This window comes from Pristiophorus japonicus, chromosome 12 (genome assembly GCF_044704955.1).
Source record: "Pristiophorus japonicus isolate sPriJap1 chromosome 12, sPriJap1.hap1, whole genome shotgun sequence".
NCBI classification, from domain to species: Eukaryota; Metazoa; Chordata; class Chondrichthyes; family Pristiophoridae; genus Pristiophorus; species Pristiophorus japonicus.
Window position 1 is genome coordinate 147,570,425 of NC_091988.1, and position 23,013 is coordinate 147,593,437.

At 41.2% G+C, this 23,013-nt stretch overlaps 1 protein-coding gene across 2 annotated transcripts in view; it reads right to left on the reverse strand.

The window, feature by feature from the left end:
• Window positions 1–8,711: 8,711 nt before the first annotated feature.
• Window positions 8,712–23,013, reverse strand: part of dpm1 (dolichyl-phosphate mannosyltransferase subunit 1, catalytic) — a 75,463-nt gene continuing 61,161 nt past the window's right edge. For both annotated transcript variants that reach the window (XM_070896035.1, XM_070896034.1), the window contains 3 exons: window positions 18,113–18,181; window positions 16,624–16,738; window positions 8,712–9,004 (listed from right to left, as the gene is read on the reverse strand). In XM_070896035.1, the coding sequence (XP_070752136.1) occupies window positions 8,900–9,004; window positions 16,624–16,738; window positions 18,113–18,181 (289 nt within the window). In that variant the 3' untranslated portion in view covers window positions 8,712–8,899. The remainder of the gene's footprint in view (window positions 9,005–16,623; window positions 16,739–18,112; window positions 18,182–23,013) is intronic.

Consider the following 23,013-nt stretch of genomic DNA (forward strand, 5'->3'; position numbering starts at 1 on the left):
AATGGCGTCCGAGAAAGAACGGAAGTGACGTGTGTACTTTATTTGCATAGGGGACTATTGTCCAATAGAGAGCAGAGTTGAGCATTACTTTGAGGGCAATTCCCCCAAACTTCGAGGTTATTGCCCCCTATTGTTGGTCCCATTTCTGCTAAAAGTGGTTAAAAGGGGCAAAGTTGGTATAATAATAGGAATAGTTCATGTTGCATAAGCACCCTTGCTGTATTCTCGCGAGAATTGGAGCAAGGCGTGTGAAAACGAGGCTCCTAAACTGCCAACAGGGGGCGCTATATGTCACCCGCCCTTATTTGCTGGTGAGGCACACAACTGCGCAGATGCGAACTAGGGCATCTGGCGCCTCCATCTGCTCGGCGTGCACTCACAGACCGAAGCACATATATGTGCACACCACCTGATTCAGCATTTGGGGTATCACTGCGCCTCACCACTGGTCCAGCACTACTTTCTGAGATGTTGGTGGGAAGTTAGCCATTTTGTCACACCAGATAGTTGCACTTGACAAACAAGGTCAATTATGCTAATGGTCAAACTTTGGGGTTCAGGCACTTTAGCCACATAACATATCCTATTTAAGCGAGTCATTGGCTCACATAGATGTAAAACTGGTCCAAGCTTAAGTATCTTCAGTTATCTATGGAAAGATGAAACTTAAAATGAAGCACTACCATTCAACTCATCATGAAAGCCTAATGTTTCAGTAGTTTGAAATGCATGGTTGCCACTTATTAATGGTAAGAAATTAGACTGTTGATCAGTTACATGGTTAGGGATCATGTAATATAAAAGATATCCTTTGAATTACATAATACTGGTTAGCAAGTGGTCAAGTTATAGTCTATACATATAAGACAATGGAGGTTTACCACCACACCACAATATTTAAAAGCATAGTTTTCAATGAAAAAGCCATGTTAACTAACAACCTTTTACTCTGAAATATGGACTCATTCATTATTATATGATGCATGGTGAAAGTGATGTGACATTTATAACATCACTATGCAATTCCTTCAAAGATATGAAGATATTCTTGTAGCTGGAAGTTGAGCATAAGCAACTGCAACAAAACCAGCACAAGATTTTTTTTATTTAAAAAGAACATTCTGATTCTTCTATACCAGCTATTTCAGAATACCTTATCTGAAATTAAATGGATTGTGGATTTTTTAATGGTTCCAATGGCAGCTGTGTTCTCTAATTGTAGCTGAAAATGTTTTGTATCTGCTTAAAATTGGTTATGGGAGACACTTGGCTTGTTGCTGATGGTTAACAGCGATCATTTTGAAAACGTTAAAAGGATTTCTACAAGTTACAACTTTAATACCAATAATAATTACCAATTAGTGCCACCCGTTGTTTGAAATAATTGTTTAAAAATGACTGCATTTGTAAATCAACATGCAATATCTTTAATGTTAGCTTATGATATTTTTAAAGAGAACACAAATGTGAATCAATAATGTGAACTTGCCCTACACTAGCAGAAACTGACTGGTATTTGACGTCTGTCTTCCAGCCAATTGAACTCATCATGTGCATTGATGAAGTACCTGTACTTGAGTGGTTATAAATAATCCCACAAAAATAAGTGATTTTCATTAAAAAGGGAGTTTCATAAATGCTGTCAGGATTTTAGGAAATCCCTATCATTTGAATTGAGGCATAACCTATGTAATAATTTCAATATTTATGTGGCTTTGTGAGTCTGAAATTTATTTTATTTTCTATAATTTTAAAATGTTGCAATTTTCATGCAAAGATTAAGAACAAAGTACTGTGAAAGAAAACATAGAATTGAACACCCTCTTTCCAAATGGCATCAGCTCCATCTAGGGAGTTCAGGGACATGTTCCACCAGAAATATTTGTATTTGTACATTTAGGTTTATTCATATGCAACTGCCATGCAGACCATCACTTCCTCAAAAGCTACTTAGTTTTTCTTCCTTTCACAAAAGCACTATTCACACCCTCATGCGTCTGCTCCCCTCCCCCTCCTCCTCTTTCACCACCACTCCTCCTCCTCCTCCTCCTCCTCCTCCTCGCCCTCTCCCTCTCCCACCCCTAATGGTCTTCTCAGTGGAGCTGCAACTCCTACTTGACCTTGCTGCTTCATTCCAGGAACAGACCCTATGCTGGAGGTGAGAATGGTCTATCACAAGATCAGAAATTTCCACTTGTAGTCCACAGCACAGGTTCTGCTTGGAGCAAAGCTGCAGTTGGCATCAGCAGTGAGCAGATCAGGGATTGCAGTCGCCTTGTGGCTAGATTCCTTGGATAGCCAATCTACCACTGCATATGATTTTGAAAAAAAGTGTACAGATTTGTATCCAGTGGGTATGCCTGCTTATGCTCCAACATGTAACATGCCAAGTCTGATTAAAACATGAGCACTTCTATGGTTTTCACTGTTCGGACTGTAAACTAACATAGAGGAAAAAATTGTTGAAACATTCCCTCCTCTATCAAATACCAATTTACCTCCAAATTACATTTAGATGGCTCCAGTGAGCATGTGGAGTTGGCTCAGATGATTAGTTTTATTCGTGTCTAAGAAAACAAAAGCAGTTTAAAGATTATTTAAATCATCAACATTTGACAACTGTTGGTTTTAAATGTGGCAACTTTCTCATATACCATCATGGACAGCAAAGTTCTTCTCCTGGCATAGAGTTGATGTAAATAGGTTCTAGCATTCACTTTTACATGGTTATAAGTCACTTGAAAATCTCACTTCATAATACTGCTTAGTTTTTATACATACATCAATTGTCATTTAAGTATTTGTTTTCATTTTGAATCCTATTGCGATGAGGCCTAAACAATTTTTGATATTTTTTGACACAATTAAATTATATATTTTAACCAGTATAGACTGGAAATAGACTGCAGCCTGTGTGAAACCACTTCCTGGACCCTTGTCTGCAGTCAGATCTACAACCTAAATGACACCAAAGCTAACTTAGCGATTTTGTGTCAATGTTCATCTCAAAATGCTTTGCATCAAGACAAAAGTGCCAGTATAACTGGCTTATAAAAATTCAGATGGTCAAATAGTTGTACATGCCATTGTAGTGCATCAGTAAACAAAATACTGTTTTGCACCTGAACACAAAAAAAATAGTACTACACTAGTGCTGACACAAGTAATGATTATAAAGTAACTATAATGTAATAATTTCAGTGAGCTAACCAACAGTCAGAGCAAACAAGTTTTACCATTTGACAAACCTAGCATTTTAAGGGGATGGGAGAATGGGAAGAAAAGTGAGGCCTAAAAAATTATTTCCCATCACCTATTATTAATCGGTATCACATATACTTCTGGAGACAGCAAGCAACCTTCGGGCTACTCTGGCTCCACCAACAGTCCATAGGTATGACTAAATGACTATTATCATCGTATTTCTCCCTTTCTTTGTTGGGAAGTTTTTGAGCTTGCTGAATGTCTCCCCACAACAGTACAGTGGAAGATTAGAAACTTGGCTTGGAGAATCGCAAACATATATCCACAGCCTACCATTCATGACCATTGCATTCGGACGCCAACATTCTTTACAACCACCCAGCCTTTCCATTTCTTATTTTAGTGTTGTAATTTTGTTAGGATATGATCAGGTGTCTCATTTTAAATGGTTCAGAAACTCTAGGTGTTCTGATACAAATATATTTGTGATCATATCCCTAGTGTAACCTCCTGTAATTTTTTTGTTTTAAGAACACAGTGCACATGATTAAATGTCCAGACGATTTGGGCATATAGTTCCCTGATCTCATTTGAAGACGTTCTAAGCACTAAGTGGGTACTACTTTATAGGGAGGAAGGAAAAATTGGAAGGCAAGTCACTGTTGCCACTTTAACACATGCAACAAAGGCCTGTGAGGTGCTTTTCCTTCTGTTACTTTACTGGAATGTTGTCCAGAACACAGTGAATATGCTGCGTGCAGTACTATCAATAATAAACCGGACGGTCGTGAGAAGAGCACTGAGGCAATTCTAGGGATTGGAGTTGAACTCAAAGTATATTTGGGTGACATGTTAAAAAAGAAACATGAATTAAATAGATTCCTCTTTATATACATCATTTGCTCCTTTTATTGGGATTTCTGGCCTCACACCATAATTTTCCAGTCAAGAATGAGCAGGTGCCTTGGTTCCAGAATTTTGTCAGCCAAGTTGACAATAAAGATATATGCAACCGTCTCCCTGTGGAAAACTCTAACTAAGGACTCAGCACATTTATCTCAGAGTAAGGAGGTTAGGGTTCAAGCCCCAGTATGGACTTAAGCATTTAATCTATACATACACTTCAGTGCACAGCTAGGATATGTTGCATTGTCAGAGATTGTCCTTCAGCTGAGATGTCACCTCAGATGCACATAAAATATCTTATGGCATTATTCAAAAAACAGCAGACCTGGTCTGTCCTGGTCAACATTCCACCATTAGACACCACAACCAAAACGAGATTATCTAGTCATTTATTTTTCCATTTGTGCATAAATTGCCTGCTACATTGGCCTACATAACAACAATTTGTATTTATATAGCGCCTTTAACATAGTGAAACGTCCCAAGGCCCTTCACAGGAGTATCATGCGATAAAAATTCGACACTGAATCGCACAAGTAGAAATTAGCGCAGGGGTCACAGAGGTATGTTTTAAGGAGCGTCTTCAAGGAGGAAAGAGAGGCGGAGAGGTTTATGCAGGGAGTTCCAGAGCTTGGGGCCTAGGCAACAGAAGGCACGGCCACCAATAGTTGAGCGATTACAATCAGGGATGCTCAGGAGGGCAGAAATAGAGGAGCGCAGACAACTCGGGGGATTGTGGGGCTGGAGGAGATTTATAGAGATAGGGAAGGGCGAGGCCATGGAGGGATTTGAAAATAAGGATGAGAATTTTGAAATCGAGGCATTGCTTAACCGGAAGCCAATGTAGGTCAACGAGCACAGGGGTGATGGGTGAGCGGGACTTGCTGCGAGTTCGGACATAGGCAGCCGAGTTTTACTTAGGGTAGAATGTGGGAGGCCAAACAGGAGTGCGTTGGAATAGTCAGGTCAAGAGGTAACAAAGGTATGAATGAGGGCATCAGCAGTGGATGAGCAGAGGCAAGGGCGGAGACGGGCACTGTTACGAAGGTGGAAATAGGCGGTCTTAGTTATGCTGTGGATATGTGGTTGAAAGTTCATTTCAGGGTCAAATATAACACCTAGGTTGCAATCAGTCTGGTTCAGCCTCAGAAAGGAGTTATGAGGCCCAAATTTGCCCAGGAGTTGCTCAGTTTTTTTTGGAGCAACTTGATTTTTCTGGAGTATCTTAAAAATTCCCATTCTGCACATTTAATTTGCGTTAGTGTAGGTGAGTTAGTTAGGATTTTTTTTTGTTTCGTTTTTTTTCCCAAAAGGGGGCGTTACCAGACACCTACGCCCATTTTTGGCCATTTAAGCCAGTTTGGACAGCTAATAGTTGCTCCAAACTAACTTAGGCCAGCGTATGTGGCCGCACAGGTAGGTACTTAATGACTTGACTAAAGAATGTGAATAGGGTCAAACAGCTATACAGGACTGACAAACTTCACAAAGTTAATTTACTATACAACAGTAGCATTCATGGAAGCTTAAACTACAAAAATAATAGTAAAGAGACAAAACATATTTCCATAATTTTTTCAAAATATCCAAATAAAAAATAGAAGCATCTCTTGCTCATAGGAAAGTATTTTCATCAACAGGGTTAAGGAAAGCCTTGAGTAAGCTCATTAAAATTACTGGTTACAGAGTTATCACACCCTCCCCCACCCATCAAAACTCTCCTCTCTCCCGGATCAAAACTCTTCTCCTTCCCCTGCCCCCCCACCCCATCAAAACCCTCCTTTCCCCGCCCCCCCCCCCACCCCATCAAAACCCTCCTTTCTCCTCCCCCATCGGATCAAAACTCTTTTCCTTTGCTCCCCCCCCCATCCCGATCTAAACTCTTCCCCTTCCCCACCCCCCCCAACCCCGATCAAAACTCTTCCCCACCCCCCCCCCACCCCGATCAAAACTCTTCCCCACCCCAATCAAAAGTCTCCCTGCGCCAGCCTGTTTCTTGTAACCCTCAGTGCAGGAAGGCAGCGGCCAGCCTATGCGGCAGGCCACTCAGCCTGGAATAGGGGCAGGACGCGTTGGGTCCCATGCTGCAGGCACACATCATCACAATCATGGGAGGAGCTACTGCGCATGCGCGAACGCTCTACTGCACATGCGGACAGCTGCCGGCACTCTTAGGCGCAGGGCCCTAGCTCCGCTCCTCCAATGGACTCGCCATGCCGCTCCAAGCCCCGGGAAAGTCGGCAGAGGGGCCAGAATCCTGGGACATCTTTTTGGCGCCGTTTGGATCGTAGGAAGTTGTCGCATCTCACATGAGTGCGCCGAAAAAACGGGAGGGCCAAATTTGGGCCCATGGAGAAGGATGGAGTCAGTGTCTAGGGAACGGAGTTTGTGGTGGGGACCGAAAACGATGGCTTCAGTCTTCCCAATATTCAACTGGAGAAAATTTCTGCTCATCCAGGATTGGATGTCGGACAACCAGTCTGACAATTTAGAGACAGTGGAGGGGTCGAGAGAAGTGGTAGTGAGGTAGAGCAGGGTGTCATCAGTGTACATGTGGAAACTGATGTCGTGTTTCCAGATGATGTCGCCAAGGGGCAACATGTAGATGATAAATAGGAGGGGGCCAAGTATAGACTGCAATTCAAAAATAATCCATTGCTTATAAAGCGGGTTTATGACATCCCATGGATGTGAAAGTTGATATATATAAATGTAAGTTCTTTCTTTCTAAAGCTTCTGTTTGAGATGTGAACTCACTAGATTAAGAACACCGGCACAAACCCATGTTTTAACACACAGCCTTCTCATTAAATTTACACTCCATTACTAAAACCTTATTTAGGGTAAAATTACAAAGCACTATTTCTTGAAGTCTTCACATAGAAGCTTGTAAATAAACATTGCTCTTTTTATAGTCTTCAAAAATGAGGTTATTGGAAAGATTTAAAGTGGCCTGCGGTCTGCCAAGCATTGTGGCTAACATTGGAGGTTATCTTGGCCAATAAGATAATTGCTCACTTACCCCACTGGAACAACAATGTCATTTCACATTTCAGAAACATGGTTAGTGTAAAGACAGTACCCAGAGTAGCAATTCTGAATAGCACCTGCAATATCATGATAGTCAGTAATTAAGATTGGTAAAAATCCAAAAGAGTTTGGTATTTGTGAGTTGATAATTTGTTTACTCACCCACAGACATGCATATTAACAGGTCCCAGAATGCTTATTTTTAATAGGCAACCAGTATCCATCCAAATATGATAAGAATAAAAAAATCATTTGGTTTAGCCTGTATCTAAAGGAGCCAAGAACTCACTATGAATGTTCAGGTCAACCTAATAGAGGTCGAAACAAGTCAGGAATTTAAGTTACAGCATACACAAACACCACTTAAAACCACAGCACAGATCAGTTAAGTAAACATGCAATCTGCTTTTCCAATGAGGCTATGTAGTAAACATACCTGTGCAGTTTTCAATGATCACCTGAAATAATGCAAAATTGAAAGATTAAAATTTATGTACCCTATTTGAAGACAGAATTAACTAGAAAATATGCAAAAGTGACTGCACACATGCATAAGTCAGTGAGGTCCAAGCGTGCTCACTTGAAAGTAAAACTCATACCAATTTTTGAAAAATGTGTTAACGCGTGATGCCACAGAGAGGTAGGATAAGGCACTGGTTTACATCTATTATTCCTGCCATGGCAAGATTCTGGTCATGGCCAGATTGGTGGAGGTGCTAAACTAGAGTCCAGTTAGAGGATGAGGTAACAAATGAAATAAAAACACAAACAGTACCTCCTACTGTTAATTCTAAAGCCCTGAGAGTAGGTTCCCTGAATGACCGAGGGGGAAAAAAAAATATGGCGGTTGGAATCATTGAGCTAATAAATGTGTCCAAGGAAACAATAATTAAACTAGATCCTGTTGGGTGTAACATTATAGAAGAACAATTTATTTGTGTGGATGTTTACATGGATATTTTCACATTTTAATTTGTTTTAACTTTGTGAAAAATGAAGGATCAGTTATTCTAGGAATGATATTATACAAATTGTCCCAAATAAATCAAACTTGTATGCAAATGGAACAAATGAAGTGGGGGAAAAAAAAAGAGAAACCTTCAGAAAACTTGAGCAAAATTGTTCTACTAACATATTATGCTAATTGGAAATTTTGTACATGGAAATTAAGCTACATAGAAATTATAACTCGCAGAATGTCTCGCCTCTATATATTGTTTTTCAGAACAGAAGAATGAATTGTCAATTATATCCCAATTTAAATATGTAAATTTGCACACCAGAATACCATGGTAATGATGTGTATATGTCAAAGTTTGATTAAAATCCCATCTGATATGATAAACATGTTAAACAGCTGTAACCATAGCATACATTCTTCTGATTTTACTGGGGACTAAAAGCAAAATATTGGTAATGGCAAGTTGTGTTAGTGATAAATCACAGTAAGGCTATGCCTATGTTTTTAACTAGTTATAAGATAGTTGAAATATTACAGCAACGTGATCTATGGAAGGAGTAGAAATATTAGCATTAAATGAGTCAAGCAAAATTAATATTTAATAGCAGACTTACTCAAAGACTGGAATGATTTATTTCAAATTATATTTTACAATTGTTCACTCACTGAGGTGTGCTACAGATTTGTACATATAAAATTAGACTTTACAATGAGATTGTGAAATAGGGAAATAATACACACATATAGTTTTAAAACATTCTAGGCATGTAACATTTCAGTGCTAAATATTAGTTTTCATCATGTAGTGGCAAAGAGATGCAGCAGTCCTTTCAAAAATGAAACAATTTCGTTTCCTCCCAGTTTAGATTCACCATACACACGGTCCACAAATGTTATAGGAACCTGTAATAATTGGGAGGGGGAGAGAGATGTGTTAATTCAATGTAAACATGAGCGTCACAGAACAAAGGGAACGATCAAGAATTAACTAAATCAATATATTCTAACACATGAATGTCCTATAGCACTAAGAAATGAGCTACTATTTTATTATCTGCCAGTTCTACACATCTCCGATTTAGTACTGGGAATACATTTAGAACACTGGTAATATAATTTCGAATAAATATCTTTGGCCCAATAAGTATCAGTTGAAACTTTTTTGTGACATCAATTTGTCATTTGGATGGTTGATATATATGTTTTTTTGCTCACACTGCACAATTTATTTTTGTTTTAGGAAAAGCATGTCATGCTCACCAAGAAACACTGTAAACATGCTCGTGATATAGGGTATTCATTTTAGGGTAATTCCATCTTCCTTCTTCAATGTTATTGAATGAGGATGACTATTTGGAACATGATACCACAGGCAATGTGCACGTTGAAATAAATTGGTAATACCCTATACTACACTTTCCCAACTTGTTCCTTCCAAGTCAATTTTATGTTTAAAAGAAAACACCTATAGCAAATGTAGAAGTATCAGTGAACTCCAACTATATTTTAATAAAAAACTCAATCATAGAACTGAAAACAATTGAATACTGCATCTTGGTTCTTATAGAAATAATATTTAAAGGTTGAAGGGAAATATCTCAATTGGCTCCCTAATGGCTCAGCAGATTTACACAATGGACCATACAGACCAGGAAAATCCCAGGCTAGAACCCTGATTTATACAGGATCAGCTGACTTTAATTGGGGCAGCAATAGAGGTGATACATTTGGCCTTAGTGTCCTTGTATGAGAGAGGAGAAACAAAATAGCCAAGGTTCCTATTCTTTGATGCTATCAAGTGAATCTTGCTGAAATTACATTGACGGAAGCAGATATATTAACCTTACAAATAGTAATAAACAATGGACATAAGACATCCTTAGTGTATTAGTGTAAAGTGTATGAGAGAATCAACAGCAGATGTGACCCACCCCCACATTCAAATAATTTGCAAACACTCATCATAAATAATGGCCTCTTGAGTAAGATGTGAGGAAACTGGCTAGTGTGGAATCATTCCCAGCAAGAAGTGAATGCTTTTTGATAAATTATTAGTATATTTTATGATTGAAAGAAACACAAGCCATAGGTGTTTGCATATTATGAGATTAAAAAATCTCATTGTCCAAGGGAACCTTGCAGCCATTCTTTATTACAGATGATAAACTTCATATATCTGCTGCTGTCATTGTGATTTAGAGTTAATAGCTCAAAGTATAAATTGTGGAGAACATTAGCAGCTTACTATCAATTTTAGGACTATCTTACTATATACTGTAAATACTACACCTATTTTATAAGTCATATAAAAATGTATGTCCCTTTTGAGTCAATAGTGTTGATAATTTTTTTTAACAGGGTGGCATTTTCTAGCAATCTCATTAGCCAATGATGATCAAGTGACTATTCTAGTTATAATCATGTTCTAGCATTGTCATTGGCTGCAGGTAATCACTTGATAGATCTGATTGGATTGTCAGGTGTGTGGAGCAATGCTACCAAAGGATGATTAAGGTTGATGGGGGGAGATTTGACAGCTTTGTTTGGTCCCTGGTAATAATATGACCAATTCTGTGCAGCCTTTTTCTTTTAAGCACTATGACTGGTCTGTAGAAGCAATCCATCATTGGTCCATGGTAGCTGCTGCCCATTGGTCCCTAGCAATCACATGACCACAACAATGCATAATATCACAATGACAACATGACACGACTGATTTTTTTTTTTGACTGCAAAATTATAAATAAAAATTCCCATCAAAATGCAAAAATAAATTAAGAGACTTCAACATTTGCTTTCACATTACTAGAAACTGAATAGAGATATGTAGTATAGCCAGGCATATAGAGTACAGCTAGGCAATCAAAATAGAAGGTACAAAGTCCAAAAATAATAGTAAATAGAAATAGGAGTAAGCCATTCAGCCCCTCGAGCCTGTTCCGCCATTCAGTTAGATCATTGCTGATTTCTACCTCAAATCCATTTACTCACCTATGCTCTATATCTCTTGATACCCATACCAAACAAAAAATTAGCAATTGCAGCCTTGAGCGTTTCAATTGACCAAGCATCCACAGCTTTTTCGGAGAAACTGTTCCAGATTTCCACTACAATTTGTGTGAAAAAGGGCAGCCTCATTTTACTCCTAAATCTCTAATTTTAAGATTATGCCACCTTGTTCTGGATTCCCCACCAGAGGAAATAGTTTTTCTGTATCTACCCTATTGAATCCCATTATCATTTTAAACATCACAATTAGATCACCCCTAAACCTTCTACACTCAAGGTAATACAAGCCAACCTGCCCTCATAACTTAGCCCTTTATGCTCCGGTATCATTCTGGTGAATCTGCGCTATTCTCCCTCCAAGGCCAATATATCCTTCCAGAGATGTGGTGCCCAGAACTGAAAGCAATATTCCAGATATGATCTGGCCAAGGCTCTGTACAACTGAAGCATAATTTCCTCACATTTGAATTCCAATCCCCTTGAGATAAAGGCCAACATGCCATTAACCTTTTCGATTCTGATTTTGTACCAGTGTGCTAGCTTTTAGTGATTTGTGTACATGGATACGTGTTTTTTTGTACCGCTGAAATACCGCTATGACTGAAGGTCGCTAGTTTGGTCAAAAGGCAGCGGTATCTTTAGTCGTGCAACACATTTTTTGGGCGTTAAAAAAAAAAAAGAACCGTCTGCGCATGCGCGATTTCCCCCCCCCCAATTTCTTTTTCCCCGCTGTCATGTATGTAACCATCATGCAACGGTAATCTTCATGTAACTGTAACCTTCATGCAACTCCTGTACACTGTACTTATACCCTAGAAATGCACACCCTGACCACAGGGGGTGAACTTGTGGGAGACACTCCTCACCTGGGTTTCCAGGTATAAAAGGGGAGGTCCCACCCAGGGTCAGCACTCCTTGGTCCTGGGAATAAAAGAGTACGGTCACGTAGTGACTGTGTCTGCAGTACCCGCCTCGTGTGAGTTTGTAGTATGGTGCAGGGACACCACACCCGCGATTTCTGGTCAGGGGTCGCCCGCGCATGCGCAGGAGAGAATCAGAGTTTGCAAAAAGGAGATAGGATACATATAATACCAGATTGAGAGAGAGGGAGAGAGAGAGGGGGAGAGAGAGAGAGATAGAGAGAGAGAGAGAAAAGCACATAAAAGCAAATAATAGGATAATAAAAAGGATAAAAATGCAGCAAGCAGAGTTAGAAAGGCACTGGTTGCAGAAGTGGAGGCTGGATGGGGACAATTGTCCTGGCATGGCTGTGCAAACCTTCCCCCCCCACTATGCAATAGAATCTGGAGCGCAATATCTGAGGGGGTGTCCTCAGTCGATCACATACAGCAGGGGGCCCAGCAATGCAGGAAGAGGTGGAATGACCTAGTTGCGTCCGCAAGAGTAAGTAATATTTTTATTCATGCATTCCTTAATTACTTACAATGTAAATCTGACACATGTTGATGCAGGTAGGCTTATTTGCCATGAATGATCTTATTAAGATGGCTTTCATTAGATATATTCAAAAAGGAGGTAGATATGGCCCTTATGGCCAAAGGAATCAAGGGGTATGGAGAGAAAGCAGGAAAGGGGTACTGAGGTTGAATGATCAGCCATGATCTTATTGAATGGCGGTGCAGGCTCGAAGGGCCGAATGGTCTGCTCCTGCACCTAATTTCTATGTTTCTGAGATCTTAGAAGATGTTTCTGCACTTCAATGTCTTCCTCATGACCCATGTGCAGCTTAATGGGACATTAAACAAAGGACTGTATTAAATGCACACATATGTTACTAGTGCTTTGATGTGCCACAAGAGCAGAAGGGCAATTTGGTTAAGCATTGCTATTGTCATTTTTGCAGAGGAAACTGTCAAACAATCGCGCTGATCAGTGATGCACGGGGATTGGTCCACCTAAAATCCAGCAATTAACAGAGGTGGAGAAATGTGTGGCTGCCCTGGTGGGGTGCCCACAATAGAACAGCTACCCGGTTGTGTTGGGGTCTTGTAATGCAATGTCATGTAGTCTGTGTGGATTCAGGTTAGGGTAATTTCATGTAGTGTCTCTCTGCAGTAGTGGTGGTTCTTCAAATAAGCCTGCATTATGTGACCGTACTCATGTTACCCTGCCCCCTCTCCTGCTGCTAACCACTCATATGTTGTTTTCTATTTCCAGATGAGGAGTCGCATGCACACCATCCCACCACGGGAGCCTCCACCTCTGCCTCATTCCGTCATACATGGGCCAATGAGGAGGAAGAGGGGCGCGTAGAGGATCCTATGGAAACAGCTGTTGCAAGGGGGATCAATGTTAAGAGTCAATGAAGGTGGAGGTGGAGGAGGAGTTGTTGGTGGAGGAAGAGGTGGCGATGGTGGGTTTGGACGAATCAGCAAATATTTTAGCTGCAGTCACCACTCCCTCAGAGGGATCCACCTTTCATGCAAAACCTACAGCCCTCTCATTCTGTGCCTCCCCGTTCATTGGTAAGTTTATAAAGTCCATCCTGCGTGCGTACAGTGCATCAGTTGCCTGCTGAGAGATGAAGCACGTCCCCAGCTGATGCCTGAAAGGAGCGGAGGCATAGAAGGCAAGTGCCGCAGTCACCTTCACCTCAACGGGCAGTGCAGTCCTGTTGGTGCTGGTGGGCTGCAGGTCTGCCTTTATGAGCTGGCATATCTCAGTGACCATCTTTTTTCAAAAGCGCAGCCTTCTAACGCACTGTGCCTTAGACAGGTGGAGGTATGAGCGCTTCTCCCTGAAAAGTCGCTGGGGGTAAGGCCTCCTCCTCCTCCTAAGTCTGCGACCTCTTTGATTAGGTTCATAATATTCTTCAATAAACCTTCTTCCAACTCTATTCTGCATAGCAGAGCCAGCATTACTGGCAAGATATTATAGGCCCCATTCTTTTAAATATACTCAAATGTACTCATAGTGTAAATAAGCATCAAATAACCTTAAAATCTAACTCTGACCTAACATAAAGCTCACTATGTAAAAATCAGCCATCTGTCAAAATCCTTTCAAGCAATGAACTTTGACTCCATTTTTCGAAATGGCGCCATTACCGCTGGGTCTGAGCAGGTAAGACTATAGTTTTCATGGTGATGTTTTAGTCCGGTGGTTAAAATGGTGGTATTGATGAATTTTCCACTGGTGGTATTTTTCGGCGGTACTAATAATAACGTTGAAAAAACTGGGCGGGCGGTATTTTTATTATCACCACCGGTGGTAAATGACTGATGAATTTACTGCCGGCGGTATTTGGGTGATAATTTATGATTTCGGCTATTTCAGTGCTAACTTATTTTCCGCGATAAACGGGCGGTATATGGGCGTAAAGCTGAAAAATTTCCAGCCCTTAATCTCTTACCATTAAGAAAATATGCTGATTTGTCTTTCTCTGATCAAATGGATAACCTCACACTTCCCCACACTGAACTCCATCTGCCATAGTTTTGCCCACTCACTTGGGCTCGCTGTCTCCATTTGTAACTTCCTGCTCCCATCTACACAATTGACTGTGCCTCCATAGTGTCATCTGCAAACTTGCTCTCGATCCCTTAATCCAAATCAATATATATGGTGAAAAGCTGAGGCCCCAGTACAGATCCCTGGGTAACACAACTTAATCACATCCTGCCAATCAGAGAATACAGTTTTCTCTTGTTGCTTGTAAGCAATGTCATAGAACAGCAACTAGTGAAGTAAAATACTGCAGCAACACTGGGAGTAGGAGCAGCTACATCTGTGACATCACAGAAGTGAGAGCTTGTTTTGTTTGGCCTACAGATCTTGGACAGCAAGACAGAAAAAAACAGACTGATTCCTGGGATGAGGAGATTGTTCTATGAGGAGAGATTGAGTAGAAAAGGCCTATATTCTCTAGAGTTTAAAAGAATGAGGGGTGATCTCATTGAAACATACATAATTCTTACAGAGCTTGACAGGGTAGTTACAGGGAGGATGTTTCCTCAGAATAAGGGATTGGCCATTTAGAACTGAGATGAGGAGAAACTTCTTCACTCAGAGGGTGGTGAATCTTTGGAATTCTCTACCCCAGAGGGCTGCAGAGGCTCAATCTCTGAGTATATTCAAGACAGAGATTGACAGATTTTTGGATATTAAGGGAATCAAGGATAATGGGGATAGAGCAAGCAAGTGGAGTTGAGGTGGAAGACCAGCCATGATTTCGATGATTGCAAAGGAGATGGAGTATAAAAGCAGAGAAGTCTTGCTACAGTTATACAGGGTATTGGTGAGGCCACACCTGGAATACTGCATGCAGTTTTGGTTTCCATAATTACGCAAGGATATACTTGCTTTGAAGGCAGTTCAGAGAAGATTCACTAGGTTGATTCCGGGGTTGAGGGGGTTGACTTATGAGGAAAGGTTGAGTAGGTTGGGCTTCTACTCATTGGAATTCAGAAGAATGAGAGGTGATCTTATCGAAACGTATAAGATTATGAGGGGGCTGGACAAAGTGGATGCAGAGAGGATGTTTCCACTGATGGGTGAGATTAGAACTAGAGGACATGATCTTAGAATAAGGGGCCGCCCATTTAAAACAGAGATGAAAAGGAATTTCTTCTCTGAGGCTTGTAAATCTGTGGAATTCACTGCCTCAGAGAGCTGTGGAAGCTGGGACATTGAATAAATTTAAGACAGAAATAGACAGTTTCTTAAACGATAAAGGGGTTATGGGGAACAGGCGGGGAAGTGGACCTGAATCCATGATCAGATCAGCCATGTTCTTATGAATGGTGGAGCAGGCTTGAGGGGCCAAATGGCTTACTCCTGCTCCTAATTCTTATGTTATGTTAATTGAGAGATATGTACATAAAGGGGAAAAGGTCATAAAAGAATAAAATTATGCACTTTTATTTTCTTCATAGATAGGAGAGGGAAATGTGATCCAGAAATACAGGCCCAATTTCTATAAACACACATATAAAACACATTTACAGTTTCACTCGAGTGAATAGTAAAATCTCCCATTAGTTATTAAACTTAAAAAAAAAGCTTTATTTTTTTTGCAGAATATCCTAGCCACCTTTTGCCTTTCCCTTTGTTTTGCCTACTCCAATATGCTCACACATTAGGCAATGGTAACAATAGGACTACATCTGAAACGCCTTTTAAAAAAAATCATAAGTTGATGATGCCCATATTTTATGCTGGTGTGATCATGTGCACACTATGTGTATTTAATTTACAAGCTTAATTATTCTTGGAAAACAAACTGATTTTAGCATACAGTTGAGAGAGGCAGTATTAAAAACAAATCTGTAATAGAATGGAAGAATTGCAATTTCCCCACTGTTTTATCTTTTGAAGACTGTGCAGCAACCATGCATTGAAACATTAAATATATTTCATCAAAAGGCAGTTTACATAAGTGAAAACACTATGTTCCATAGCTCTGATACATTTATGCAAGACGTTTTGTAATGCAGAACAGCTGATTCTCAGAAGTTCATATTTAGACTTATTTTATGGTGCTTATTTCATACCTCCCCAATATTGTAGTCCAGCTGGCGAGCCCGAACGATCATCTCCATTTGAAAGACATAGCCTTTTGATACACACTTTTCAACCAGTTTCTGCAGTACTTCTTTTCTGTATAATCTGCGGATACAAACACTTGTAAACTATATTTAAATGCAGCACTCTAAACAGAAATTGGAGAGGAAAGAACAGGACAAACTTCTTGCTTCCTCCAGTTTCTAACCCAAAACTGGAAGCACCATCGCTTCAACTAGGAAAGTGCTATTCTGTAGTGTGTATACTTTTCATATCTGGGAACAAAGGTTCTGGTACTGAGAAAATGGTTAATAGCCAAATGTAGTGCACGATATTGCACCGAGCCACACCCCATCCACCACCTTATACATCACTCCCTCCACCATGTGTACCATCACTGCAGCAACAGACTTCTTCGACAGCACCTCCAAAACTTGTGAACTCTACCATCTGGAAGGATAAGGGCAGCAGGCGCATGGGAACACCATTACCCCAAAGTTCCCTTCCAAGTCACACACCATTTTGACTTGGAAATGTATCGCCGTTCCTTCATCGTCGCTGGGTCAAAATCCTGGAACTCCCTCCCTAAAAGCACTGTGGGAGTACCTTCCCGCTCGAACTGCAGTGGTTCAAGAAGGTGGCTCACCACCACCTTCTCAAGGGCAATTAGGGATGGGCAATAAATGCTGGTCTTGCCAGTGACACCAACATCCCATGAATGAATTTTAAAAAAACAGAGCAGAAAGCTCAATAATTTGATCTGTATTTCATACTGAGTTGGTCTCAGCCTGGGCAGTGGTAGAACAGTGTAGTTTGCCCCTGGCTAGAAAAGGGAGGGAGAGAAATCAGTCAGGATTCACTCCTCTGATCCCTTTCCACTGACCTCCTGCTGGAAAGTGCGTATTACTTATGTGATATTGGGGAAAAGCAGGAATGGGTTCAACGTTTTCAAATAGAACAACTTCAATGAAAATAGTTTTACGAGAGGGAAGTGGAGGAACTGTTTGCTTATCTTTACAAATAGTGTTATTAATATATCAAGGAGATATAGAATCGAACAGTTCAGGTTTGAGTTGGTAACTAGTGGATCATAACTGCAGCACAATAAAGCATAAAAGTGCTGATACAAAGATCTTCTGTCATTCCACTCTACCCACACCAGAAACCTATGGCTATATGCAAACAAGTGTCAGATGTATGTCAGCTAACTGTTCTGCAAGATCAGTGGGGTATAAAATTAACTTTGGGGCTAATCTTCTTATACTTTTTATGTTTATTAAAAAAAGGTTATGTTTTCTTCTTCACCACTCTCCCAATATAGTGGGCACAGTGTACTTAATGTAAAAATGGAACTTGGTAGAAAGACTATATTTTTGTCTGTGCTTTGATAACTATATATAATCCTAAACATGCCCTGAAGTTATAGAATTACACCCACACAAATGTACATAAGTGCAAGATATTAAATTACATTCTTACCTGAAGCTACCCGTCAAGTCTGAAGCACCTGGTCTCAATAATACCTGAGTGACAAAATTTGCTCCTCGGCTACATTAAAAAAAAGAGCAGCGAATAAATACAAACTGAAAACAAAATTTTAGAGAATTTAGAGCCCATGTTTGTTTGAATTCCACGTTGGGCAGCTGAGTAAATTAATCAGATTAAACATAAAACAGTGAAAAGATTAACCCATCATAAAGTATGTATGTAAACATCCAAATTAGTATTTACTTCGAAGGTGACAAAATAGGGTGTCAAAGTATAAAACCCATAAAATTAAGCCACAGGTAAATTTGTACCTTACTTTAAACGTGGATTTACTTAGCTGTTGCACTATTTTGCATTTGATATTTTAAAGAGTGGCTGCAGCACTAATGGGCCCAAGTTTCCACAAGAAAAAAAACGGGCGCCCCTCCGAGCTGGGCGCCCGTTTTTCGCACCTAAATAAATCCTCGGTATTCTCCACCGACTTACAGGTCCTGTGGCCCTCGGCGCAGCCAGCACGAGCTGTGGGGGGGCGGAGCCAGGTCCCGGCGCTGAAAACAGTGCCAGGACCTCTGCACATGCGCGCTACAGTCGGCACGCAAGTGCAGTAGCTCCAGGCGCCGAAGTGTGTGTGAGGGGCCCGAAGCACGCAGCCCCTAGCCCTGGCTGAATGGCCTTACTGGGGCTGTGTGAATGAGGCTCCTCCCACGGCCAGCTCCTGCTCCCCGCCCGACCAGACCCGACACTCGCTCCCCCCCTCCCCGCCCCGACACCCGCTCTCCCCCGCCCCGAGACCCGACACCCCCCCGACCCGAGACCTGCTCTCCCCCCACCCCCCTCTCTCTCTCTCTCTCTCTCTCTCCCCCCACCCCCCTCTCTCTCTCTCTCTCCCTCTCCCTCCCCCCCCCTCCCTCCCCTCTCTCTCCCCCCCCTCCCCCCCCCTCCCTCCCCTCTCTCTCCCTCTCCCTCTCTCTCCCTCTCTCTCCCTCCCCCCCCTCTCTCCCTCTCCCTCTCCCTCTCCCTCTCCCTCTCTCTCTCTCTCTCTCTCTCTCTCTCTCTGCGGCACGAACGGCTGCAGAATTCTCCCTGGCTGAAGCACTTTCACACAGGTAGGAAGATGGTTTATTTAATCTTTTCTTGGCTTATAAATGTTTATTCAGGTTGGATTTATTTGTATAATATTTGTAGAAGTATAAATAAGGATTTATTGTTGAATTTAATGAGTTCCCTTCCCCCCCCCCCCACCTCGTTCTGGACGCCTAATTTGTAACCTGCGTCTGATTTTTTAATGTGTAGAACAGGTTTTTTCAGTTCTACAAAAATCTTCACTGGCTCCATTCTACTTTAGTTTGGAGTACATTTTCACTGTGGAAACTTTCAAATCAGGCGTCAGTGGCCGGACAACGCCCCCTTTTGAAGAAAAAATTCTGTTCTAAACTAGAACTGTTCTACCTGACTAGAACTGCAGAAAAAAAAATGTGGAGAATTGCGATTTCTAAGATAGTCCGTTCTCCACCAGTTGCTCCTAAAAATCAGGCGCAACTCATGTGGAAACTTGTGCCCAATAAGTCTGTGATTTTTTGACTTTAAATTTTATTTCCATAAATAAATCAATCATTTCTACCAAATGATCTTGACTGCAGGTAATGGGGATGAGAAACTTCATTCAACCCATCCAGTTTATTTCACCATTGGGATTTTTGTTCAACATCTTCAAAAGATCATTGCAGATGAGGACAGCCATTCAGCCCATCTTAGTTCCTAGAATCATAGAATGATTCACAGAAGAAAAAGGCCTAAAGTTCTCCCCCATCCCCCACGCAGCATCCAATTGTTTTTGAAATTATTGTAGGGTTCTTGCCTCTACTACTCTATCTGGAAGTCTATTACATGCATTAATACCAGTCCTAAATTTACCTTTTACTGGTTTGAACATGTGGTCCTTTAACTTGCTCTCACAATTCAGTTAAAGCATTTTCCAGATTTACCTTTTCCATACCCTTAGCTATTTTATAAACCTCTATAACCGCTTTGAAGATTCAATGCTGAAAAGCCCATTTTTTCCCTCATAACTCAGACCTTTGACAGTGGCTCTTCTCTGCACTGCCTCCAGCACTTGAATGGCACGGTGACCAGAATTAGTCACAGTACTCAACATGCGTTCTGAGCAATGCACTATAGTCTGATCATAACTCCTACTGTTTTGGCAACATAGTTCGTCGTTCTACTGCCTTTGTTGATTGCTGCTCTGCATTGGTTGGACCCATTAAGCATTGAGTCCATGAAGATAAAGGTCTCTTTCATGTTCAGAAACAAATTAGTCTCTCTTCTGTGCCCCAGTGCTGAACATCAGAATTATGGGGGGGGGGGGGGGCGTGTAAAAAGAGGCAAGTTAGCTTTGAAAGATAAGGTTAGGAGTTGATTTAGTGGAAATCTGGGCAGAAGGAGAAAAAAAGTGATAATTCCTTCTCAGTGATAATTGGGAATTCCTACAAACTTGGAAAAAGAGGTGGTCAACCACTTGTTGACATCTCTAAATATGATTCTAGTTGAGATTACATTAAGCTCCCATTGCTTCTCTTCATAACTCATCTCTAGCCTTTGAATCACTCTTGCTCCTCAATATAGTTTCAAAAGCATGGTAACCAAAACTGAATACAATAATCTAGAGAGAGTTTCACAGCATCAAAATGTCAACTACCACACCCAAATCTTTTTCCTACCTTGGATATACTTATATATTCTACGTTTAGCATTGCTGTAAACTTTTAAAATATTAAATGGCTCCCAATATTAGTTTAGGCATTTGTCAAGCCTAAATGTATGAACTGCATTTTCTCACAGCATCCTGCTTTCTCTCACAACTTTGTATCATTACATTCATTCTACTTACAATATCCCCATTAAGATTGTTAATATTATTCACAGCATCCTTGGTGGACTCTTGATGATTGCAGCTGCCAAACTTGAACGGGAGCCATCGACAACTACGCTTGGTTTTTATTTTCAATTTACAACCATCTTCTTGATTTTACAAGCTTTCACTATATGCACAATTTAATCGCACACTTTCTGAAAGTAAAGATGTATAATAACAAAGTGGCAAGTTGGATCCAAAATTGGCTCAGAAGCAGGAAGCAAAGTGTAATGGTTGATGGGTGTTTTTGCAACTGGAAGGATGTTTCCAGTGGGGTTCTGTAGGGCTCAGTACTAGGTCCCTTGCTTTTTGTGGTATACATCAATGATCTAGGGGGTATGATTAAGAAGTTTGCAGATGATACTAAAATCGGCTGTGTGGTTGATAATGACGAAGAAAGATGTGGACTGCAGGAAGATATCAATCAACTGGTCAGGTGGGCAGAACAGTGGCAAATGGAATTTAATCCGGAGAAGTGTGAGGTAATGCATTTGGAAGGGGCCAACAAGGAAAGGAAATATACATTAAATGGTAGGACACAGGTATAGAGGAACAAAGGGACCTTGGAGTGCATGTCCACAGATCCCTGAAGGTAGCAGGCCAGGTAGATAAAGTGGTTAAGAAGGCATACGGAATGCTTGCCTTTATTAGCTGAGGCATTGAATATAAGAGCAGGTGGGTTATGCTTGAACTTATAAAACACTGGTTAGGCTACAGCTGGAGTACTGTGTGCAGTCCTGGTCACCGCATTATAGGAAGGATGTGATTGTACTGGAGATTTATGAGCATGTTGCCAGAAGTGGAGAATCATAGCTATGAGGACAGATTGGATAGGCTGGGTTTGTTTTCCTTGGAACAGAGGAGGCTGAAGGGAGACCTCATTGAGGTGTATAAAATTATGAGGGGCCTAGCTATAGTGGACAGAAAGAGCCTATTTCCCTTACCAGAGGGGTTAACAACCAGGGGGCATAAATTTAAAGTAATTGGTAGAAGGTTTAGAGGGGATTTGAGGGGAAATGTCTTCACGCAGAGGATTGTGGGATCTGGAAATCACTGCCTGAAAGGGTGGTAAAGGCAGAAACCCTCACCATATTTAAAAAGTACACTTGAAGTGCCGTAACCTGCAGGGTTACGGACCTAGAGCTGGAAAGTGGGATTAGGCTGGATAGCCTCTTGTTGGCCGGCACGGACACGATGGGCCGAAATGGCCTCCTTCCGTGCTGTAAACTTCTATGATTCTATGAACTGCATTATCATCCATTGACCCAATTACATCAATAAAGAATTGCAATGCATTTATTGGACACAATCTATTTTTTAAATCCATTTTGGCTTGGATTTATTACCTGTATTATCATTTGTTGTTTTTGAATAGTTTGTGTTAATGTTTCTTCCACCAACGATGCCTCCTACAAATCCCCTGGGAGGACAGAAGCAGCAACATTAGCGTCCTCAACCAGGCCAACATCCCCAGCACTGAAGCACTGACCACATTTGATCAGCTCCGCTGGGCAGGCCACATTTTTCGCATGCCAGACACGAGACTCCCAAAGCAAGCGCTCTACTCGGAACTCCTTCACGGCAAACGAGCCAAAAGGTGGACAGAGGAAATGTTACAAGGATACCCTCAAAGCCTCCCTGATAAAGTGCAACATCCCCACCGACACCTGGGAGTCCCTGGACAAAGACCGCCCTAAGTGGAGGAAGTGCATCCGGGAAGGTCTCATCGCCGAGTGCATGGAGAAAACAAGCGCAGGCAGCGGAAAGAACGTGCAGTAAACCTGTCTCACCCTCCCTTTCCCTCAACGGCTGTCTGTCCCACCTGTGGCAGGGACTGTGGCTCTCGTATTGGATTGTTCAGCCACCCAAGGACTCATTCTAAGAGTGGAAGCAAGTCTTCCTCGATTCGGAGGGACTGCCTATGATGTTGATGATGTTTCTTCCACTATAGATATCAAGCTAAAATGCCTTCAAGTTT